The sequence below is a fragment of the Gavialis gangeticus genome, unplaced genomic scaffold, assembly GCF_001723915.1.
Source record: "Gavialis gangeticus isolate Ggan-Ray unplaced genomic scaffold, GavGan_comp1, whole genome shotgun sequence".
Classification (NCBI taxonomy): Eukaryota; Metazoa; Chordata; order Crocodylia; family Gavialidae; genus Gavialis; species Gavialis gangeticus.
The window spans coordinates 26459009-26468261 of record NW_017729026.1 but is presented as its reverse complement, the minus strand read 5'-3'; the positions used below and the strand labels follow the sequence as shown (position 1 = coordinate 26468261).

Sequence of the window (9253 nt, the reverse complement as noted above, 5' to 3'; positions counted from 1 at the left end):
TGCATTCTGGCTCTCTCTGAGAAGTTACTTTTGTATTTCTGGTTTGCTTACAAGTAGCCCAAACCCTGGTACTTGTGGTGATGCTATCAACAGCCTTAGTATTGGAATGCTTGGTGTAGGGAAAGAAGACCCTCTCAGTACTGGAGAGCACCACAGTCCTTGCTATTGGAATAGATCCTCAGTGCTTACTCTGCTTTCAGTATCATGGGATTGGTAAGGAATCCTGAGAAAAAGAGATTCTTGGCAGGGGCTAGCTGGTTGGGATTTCAAGGACTACCACTGCTCACTATTGCTGCAGAAGCAGTCCTCCTTGTGGTGCCTGCCTGAGTTCTGTGGCTGTTAAGTGGTGCTATGCAGTGCAACCTGGGAGTGTGGTGTGGTTTTCTGACTAAATGGGGTTGACCACATGAGACAGGAGATATGTTTCTCCATTGTGTTCAGCATCACTTGCATGGTTCTAGCATCTGTTGTCATGGCAATAGTACTGTGACTAAGAGTTCCCAGGGAATGAAAATTTCACAAATCTTAAGGATAAAAGTGGGACCTGCATGCAATTTTCCAGAGACGACAAACTAATCACACTTACATCTGCTCAAATGCCTTTGCAGAAACCAAAGAGAGCTAAAGACTCTGCTGTAAATTTTGCAAAGAAAACTATCCAACTGGTGGTCTTCAGACTGCATGTGGCCCCCCAAGGGGTTAATCTGCAGCCCTCAGGCACTGCCCCCCTCCCCCCACCACAACTGCTTTCTTGCTGTTGCCACCAAAGTCCATGGGGGGACAGGGTGGCATGGTGCATCCTTGCAGGAGCTTGTGGTTGGGGGCTGGGGAGACCCAGGGACTTTGCACAGTGTGGGGGTGCTGGTATGGCACAGCGTGGTGTGGAAGTGCCAGCACAGTTCAGTGGGAGGAGGAAAGGGAGGCAGGGGACTCGCATACAGTGTGGTGTACAGCTCATGCAGCACTTGGCTTGGGAGCCATGTGGTCCTTATGCTATGGGGCCAGGGGACTTGTGGTCCCCATCTGCTCCGAAGTTGGATAGCCCTGCCTTAATGGTTAGTATTGCTGAGCTGATCATCAGCACTACAGAGGAGGAGTGGCAATTAAATACTTTTTGGTAGACCAGGGTCCACAAATGTTGAAAGCATTATCACTTTTAACATGAACAAAGTTCAGGACCAAAAAGATGTCACAATTTTATGAAAGGGAAGCTCTCTAGTTCCCTCTCTATAAAATGATCATGATACTTGGGTGTTTTGGGAGATTTAATAATGACTCTTTCTTTACCAAAAGTTAATCAGAAGGACTGCTTAACCATAGCTATCTGCATAATTTACTGTAGAACAGTTATGACATGTAAGCTATTTCCACTGTAGTTAAGTGTGGAAGTGTTCCATGCAGGACCAATATTACATTAAAGTCAAAGAAGCACTCACCTACAGATCCTAGTCATTTCTTTACTCACTAGGAACCTCATCCATAGATGAATACTAATTGCAGTGGCTGGGTGCTGTAAACTACACCAGCATAACAGCTCCTAAATTAACTTTTGCAGGGCTTGCAGATAGAAGCAAGCCTCTGTCCCCACCAAGAACAGTTTGGGAACTGTCCTTCCCTCCAGCTGGACCATGAAGCAGGGTGGAGGTGGGGGTGTGTGTGGGAAAAGTGGAAGCAGGCATGGAGAAAGTCTAGTCACAGCCCGGACCTATAATATAGTTCTATTACCAATACTTGACTGTGTATTCAATATACCAAGGAAAAATGTTTATTAAAAACAAAACAAAAAAATATACAGAGAGCTGCCGTAAGTGTAATATTTGAATCAGGATGATAGCCTCCTTTGCAAGTTTAGTGCATATGAGTAACTGTTTCTTATATCATTGGAAGAAGCAGCTATTAATTACCTGTCAGTATCACCATATACAACACGAGCTCCCCATTTTTTTGTATCATTCACCAGCTTTATTGCTCGCTCCAATGTCTCTCTGGCTTTGTGGACAATACTATCCCCAATCTGCAAATAAAAATAAACTGAAACTCTTTTGTTTTTATTTTACCACAACAACTGCTATGTAACACTGGCTTTGCTCTGAACTGATCTTTTAATAAGCAGGACCATTGTAAAACAAACTGATACATTTGCTGGTTTAAAAAAAACATAGCAAATGGAAAGAGAATTCTGGAAACGGGTTATTGAAAGCTGCATGGGTTCAGGGAATAGCAAAAGAAATGATTAAAGAGATAGAGGGATTAATTTAGGAGGAAAGATTAAAAATGGCTTAGCTTGCCCAAACAAGTGATGAAGAGTTGCAGCCTTCTACAGGTATTTGAAATGTCAAAGTAACCACCAAAAAAATGATTAAACTGACCCAAAAAGGTAACAGGTAGACGTAGTGGAATTTAGTTGGAGTAAAGAGAAGAGTTAGTATGGGGCATGACTCTCACAGAAATGCTAAGCCATGAGTTATTCACCTCCTGAAGAAAATGATTGAAATCCCATCATCTGTGTAATTTAAAACTAAACCAGGCACATGAGAATATACTGCAGGAAAAAATGTGTATTAGCATAGAGGTGGACATGTGACCCAAAGAATTTCTTGTGTAATTTCGATTATTCTGTTGAAGCAGAGATGTCCTGAATCCATACAAACTTATCAGTTGCCAGGTTTATAAACAAAACCAGTTCAATTATGGTTCAGAGAGAGCAGAAGTTAGCTGCATTAGCCTGAAGTCAGGCAGAAGACAGAATAGATTTGCACCTTATAGGCTACATCAGAGATGTGTAGCATAAAGCCTTGTAAGCTGCAGCTTACTTCATCAGATGGTGTGAAGGAACTGCAGGAAGCAAAGCTTCTAAATAGAAAGCAGTGATTGTATTACAGAGCTTACAAAGCTTATGCTATGTTTCTCAGTTTTAATTAACCTGTTTGCTATACACTGAAAAAATGCTTATTTTGTTCAAAGAATCACAGAAAATTAGGGCTGGAAGGGACTTCAAGAGGTCATCTAGTCCAACCCCCTAAAGCAGAACCATTCCCTAACTAGATCATCCCAGCCAAGGCTTTGTCTACCCAGGGGGTCTTAAAAACCTCCAACAATGGAGGTTCCAAAACCTCTCTGGGTGACCTGTTCCACTGCTTTACTACCCCCCCCAGTGAGAAAGTTTTTCCGAATATCTAACCTAAACTTCTCTTGCTGCAACTTGAGATCACTGCTCCTTGTTCATGAAATGATCAGACTTGAGAGGTTGTCTGTTCATTTTTTCTTTATTCATTCTAGCTATTAAATTAAGCTAACAAGTATATTTTCTCATTAAAACTGTACAACTCTCAGCTGAAAAGAAAGCACTGAAAATACATGTTGGGGAACCAGCACACTTACAAGATTCTAATCCCTATACAGGTGAAACTCATGGTTTAAGGAACTGAAATAGTTTTTCTTGAGTATGGACCTTCAGGATAGTGTTCCAACTATTTAATTATATCTACTCAAACACAAACGGGATGTTTGTAATTCTATGCTATATTGTACCATATACGAACCAATAGAAATAATTTCAATACAGTATGAAATAAAATTAAAATGGAATGCACATAATTTGTTCCATTACTACTATGTCATAATGAAACAAGCTAGTGTTTAACACTAGTGTTTAGTCTGTAATGTTTCTGTTCATTAAACAAAAGGCAAGCACTGAAATAAAAAAGTACAAAAATAACTATAATATCTTGCTTTACTGTTGATAAGCAGAACTTCAATCCAATCCATATTCACAAAACTATTCTTTACACGTGGACTAATTCTAAATATTCTATTACAGTAAAAAACAGGTTTCAATTATAGTAAGTTCAGAACTGAAGCCAAAGATTTATTTTTTCAGTACTTTAAGAAAAAAACAAACAGCTTCTATGGTCACACAAAAATGATTAAATGTATTTTTCAAGGAATGACATTATGTTATTTGGTACTGTTTTATTAAGTCTCTTTCCCAAATCCCCTTCATACTATATCAGCACACCTTACCTCAACACACGGCATTCTTCCAGAAAAGTTAGCAGCAGTATAACCAAAGGTGACATTGGCTATAAGTTTAAGACCCAACTGACGTGCCTCAAGCATTCGCACTATAGCTCTGTCATGCTTGTGAGTCTTTATAGATTGCTTCACCATTATCCTAGTCTTCAGAATTTCTTCTAGCATTCTTGGCAGCACGCCCTTCCTTACTGAAGGCTGCCACAAAAGAAACAAAGAAAAAACAATATTAAAACACCCAACCAAAACAAAGAGAAAGGACAACCAGAAAAGCAAGAATGAGCATCTAACCCTTGATAAGAATATAGAATAAGGATGAGGTGCCTGAGACACCAATGATCTAGTGGTTAAAGATACTCAAAGCCCACTGAAGAGGCAAAGACTTAATTTTCTTCTTTTTGATTTGTCAGTGAAGAATGTAATATTATGTACTTTTATATTTATATAAATATAAGGATCTGTTAACTGCAATAGGATAGGAATATGTATATTTACATGTTCAGAATTGTTTTTTAAAATTAATACTCTTCGTAGTATTTACTTTTAAGAGTACAGTGTTTATTTTACATTTAAAAAGTTGGTGATGGGCTAACAGCTTGTAACAGTTTGGATCCATGTTCATTCATTAAACTAGTCAGCCCGCTGTACGCATGACAAGAATAGGCCCAAAACGGAACTCAAGGAGCTTAATCTCCAAAAACACAGACTTTTCTCTGAGAAAGTGCTTTATCAACTGAGTTTCAGAAAAACTGTTACACGTGGGCAATTACGTTTGATCCTAGCATGTGGTACAAGCATAGGCATAATTGTACTGTACAATCAGAAATATATTTTTAAACGCAGAATAAATAAGCCTTCACTGAAACTAAAAAGATGACAATCAACATTTTTATTTTTGAACTATCAGAAGTCCAACTGTGTGATGTGTTGGCAAGTGCTAGAAGATAAACAGACTGACATACAGAAAAATATTCTTTTTGCTTTTAAAGCTGCAACATATAAACTGCAATGTATCAATCCAAAAGGATTTTAATCTTATGTTACAATGAACTAACTTGTGAAAAATGTCTATCACACAGGAGCATAATAATTACCTTGACAAAAGCCACTCCACTGGGTGATACTGTAATATCATGCCGGATTTGGTAAAGTAAATCAGGAGGTACTCTGAGAGAGGCGCAGCCAAATTTAAACTCATCATATCTAGTAAAGAATAATATTAAATAAGCAAACAGAAAACTATCAGTTCCTTTATATTCAAATAAACTGGAAATACTAGTCTGTACTAAAATACTTACAAGTATTAACACAGATAATCTCAAAATTAGTTACATTTTGCTGTAAACAAGCAAAATATTGCTGTGCCAGTGCCAGCAGTGAAGGAGTTAATGCCACCACTGCTCAACCTTGTCACTGTAGCTGCCAAAGCCACAACATCAGTGTGGACAGTAGGTGATTTTTTTTGTCACCAGTGAGCCTGAATGAAGATCTGTCACTGGAATGATGCTGGATTCAACAGAGCAGCACCACCTCATGGCTGACCAGGAGTGCAAACCCTGCACACAGCGCTGCAGCCCATGTGAGGATCCATAGACCCCTCCCCAACCTAAACATGTACTGCCACTGCATCCCATCAGCTGCCTCCTGCCTGTAATGGCTGCTTACTTAGCACCTAGGTACAGCTACATGGCCTCAGGGGCTAAGTACAGACAGTCAAAAAGCCCAAGGCTGAATCGATTCAACCTTCACAAGTTAGTTTAAGCTGTGCAGTTTCAACCAATAAGCAAGTGAACAGACATTCACTTTTCAGTTTTGAAATGCAGCCACATGCCTGCAGTGGCCCAGGCCAAAAGCTGGGGGGCCCTAGAGCACTCTTCCCTGCTTGGCTGAAGCAAATAGCTTGGGCCAAGACTAGCCTGCCCACCCTGCGTGGGGGGACAGAGGGGAGGTGCTAATCATCTTGGGATGCTGGGGGACAGAGTTAACTTGAATCTGTAGGCGATCTGGGACAGAAGTTCAATAAACCAACTGAACCTAAATCAGTGAAGTCTGATGCTACATCCATCCAGGTTTATCTTAAATTTGTTTCAGCCATTTTGAAAGCAGTTTATATGCACTGAACTTCTGTTGTGTTACAGATTTGAACCAGTTTCTGATTACTTATACCAGTTTGTGTGTAATTTCTGTCCCTAGCCAGGCAGGTCTGAAGCACTGCATGGGACAGGGAGTGGGGGTGGTGTGGTCTGGACAGAGCTTCAGGGCTGGGTGTGGGGAGGCCTGTGCCAGTGAAGGTCAGATTTGGGGAGAGGGATGACAGGCTTGGTGGGAGAAGCAAGATGTAAAAGCCATTGCTACAGTCAAGTAAAACTTTCTTAAAAACTGGTGTTAAACACCTAAAACTGAACCCTGCCCTTGTTATTGCTGTCCAGAGCCTGGCACAAGGGTTACATTTATATTACGTAAAACATGTCAGTAAAAACAATTTCAGTAAAAAAGTTTGACTGTTAATAAATACTTTGCAGAATGTCTGGAACAAATAATTTCTCGAGTTGGCAACCATGAGCTGCGGCAAAAAGCCTCGTGGGCCAGATGATTCACCACACAGGCTCACTGACACTCCTGCTTTAAGCCATTTAAAAATTTCAAATCATAACACTTAAGAAACTTTATACTAATGCCCAGTCACCATTTAAAATATCTTCCAACTCTTCCAAATATTGTTCCATAAAGTTAACTTCAACTAAAATAAGCAGCAGGTTTTACTTCTTTAAAATTAAAAAAAATCATTGTCAATCTGCTCTTTCAGTTTAGAATAATTAAAGGAACAGGAAATAATAGTTCTTAAATTAAAAATCTATATATAGGCATATAAAGGAGGAGTATTACTTCAGATTGGAAGAGTCCCAATTGGTTTATATATCACATTTTTAAAAATAGAAACCTTAATGTAAACAGAACTGATTATGGTCAGAGGCATGCATACAACATGTTATGACAAAACATGGAGAAAATATTAGCTAGAATGTGTCTTGATCTCTGATTTAGTCACAGTCGACATCCACATTTCTAAGAACACTAGTTATAGCACAGAACTGGTAATTACAAATTGTTTAAAATTATTGCTGAAGCTTAGCAATATTCCTTATTGCAACCCTTTGAGATGCTGCTATCTGCTCTCATTGGTAGTTGAGGGTTTTAAACATCTTACAAAAGAGTCTTGTAGGATCAAGGTTTATCTAAGAAAGAAACATTACTTACTTTCCTAAGTTCTCAACATGTCCCAGGCAGGTTGAAAAGCAGTAATTGTATGCTATCACTATAGATGGATACAGTGACTGGAAATCTAAAACAAGAACAGCATTGCTGTAGAAACGGGATTCTGGCTCCATTATTAGGGGAACACATTGTGGGGGTCTCATCTGAGCTCGCTGCTGGATACTGGGCGTCACAGCAATGTAATTCATCGGTTTAGCAATACGCAGCATCATTGACTCCACACGATACTGCAAAACAATGTTTAATATACAAATGTTTGTTAATATTTCTAAAGTGCAATATAGATCCTAACTATATATCCATATACATGTGTATTTGGGATGCTCTACCTTTAAAACAGATGGCAAATTTTCCAACAGAATACAGCAAATATTTAAGATACACTTTTCCTTCATAAAGTATAAGAATTGTTGCTTGTGTTTTAGCTTTAACTACTGAGAACCTTGCATTTTGATTGTTCAGCTATTAACAGTGAAATGAGCATTTCAATCAAGATATAATTTGCAGCAATATATATGTGGCCATAGAGCTTTCAGCGAACAGATATCAACAAAGCTATATCTGTGCTAGATTTACAATGTTGCACAAACAAAACATAACGGCATATGATTCTTAACGTAACATTTTAATAGACAACCAAGTAAAAAAACCCACTGTAATCAACAGAATGTAGATGTATTGATGTGAGCTGCCTACATTAAGAATTACACTCCACAATATGGTTTTACTGTTAAAGTGAATAATAAATGCAGACTAATTTAGTACTTATGTAGCCCATTATCACTTCTCCAGGTTTCCACACACAGAACAAGAGAAGACACCAAGAGATGAAGCAGTGCTGAAATCCACTTAAGAGGATCAATGGTAGAGCTGGAAATACAACCCAGGTCAGCTGCCTATCTTGTAGACATGTTCCTATTCAGTGCATCACACAGCCTAATCCCTCTGCTGTGAAAAAGGATAGGCAAGAAAAAGCAAGGCAAAGTACTTTTATCTTGCCCAAACCAACACAGTGACATCACCAGCTACTGAATGTCATAGACCCTTAAAGGGTTTTTTAATTATTATTTCTATAGATATAGATATACATCTAGTAAAAATACTGTATTTTCCTGCATATAAACACACAGCTTTCCCCCCCTAAAAGTCAGCCCCCTCAAAATTGGGGTATGTCAGAGAAATTGGGGCATGTCAGAGAAATTGCCCAGGATAGAAGCACCCTGCTTTGATTTTTGTCCCATGGTGCAGTAACTGTTGCATTACTACTCAGGTAGCTGAGGGAGACAATAGACTTAAATAGCTCATTGTTGTCACTTCAGAGAGGTTATTTTGTTTTGTTTTAAATAGTTTTGATGTTCCACTAACCAAGATAAATTTTATTTGGGCAATTTTGCTGTCTGCCAGCTGTTCCTAGTTTCTGCCCTCTTATACCATAGCCCTGGAAACTTTTTACCTCTTTTCAAAATCATGGATGTATCTATGGAAGCCAGTCTTCAGCAACAGCTAGGGTTTCAACTAAGCAGGAAAGGGAGAGCAAGTTATTTGAAGATTAGGCTGTGTCCCTGCTCTATGCAGCCATAACTTGTGAATTTTTTTCTCTTCTTTCTGACTTTCAAAAATAAGGTGCATATTATATTATGGGCTGTGATATAAGCAAGACAAATACTGTACTACTACTTTAATATCCTTTTTCAAAATAAAAAAATCCTACAACTCTGCATTCTTATAGCCCCTTCCAAAAGATCTCAAGAGTATTTAAAAAAAAGCAAACAAAGAATTAACATACAGTATCTATAAGAGAGAAATAATATCCCTGGAAAGGAAACACTGGAACAGGCAAGGAATGTATAAGGAAGCAGCAATAGTACTTAAATCTTCTGAACTCTTATTTCCTGCTCTTATTTCCCAGGTCTGCGTCATGCCTGGGGCTCGGGTCAGGGACCTC

General features: G+C 38.9%; 1 protein-coding gene across 1 annotated transcript in view; it reads right to left on the bottom strand.

Moving 5' to 3' along the window:
* REV3L (REV3 like, DNA directed polymerase zeta catalytic subunit) overlaps positions 1–9253 on the bottom strand; it is a gene marked incomplete at its 5' end in the record, with an annotated part of 167150 nt that overhangs the window by 26146 nt on the left and 131751 nt on the right. Inside the window, 4 exons of the mRNA XM_019520079.1 lie at positions 1905–2014; positions 4024–4230; positions 5127–5235; positions 7291–7535. Of these exons, the coding sequence (XP_019375624.1) occupies positions 1905–2014; positions 4024–4230; positions 5127–5235; positions 7291–7535 (671 nt within the window). The remainder of the gene's footprint in view (positions 1–1904; positions 2015–4023; positions 4231–5126; positions 5236–7290; positions 7536–9253) is intronic.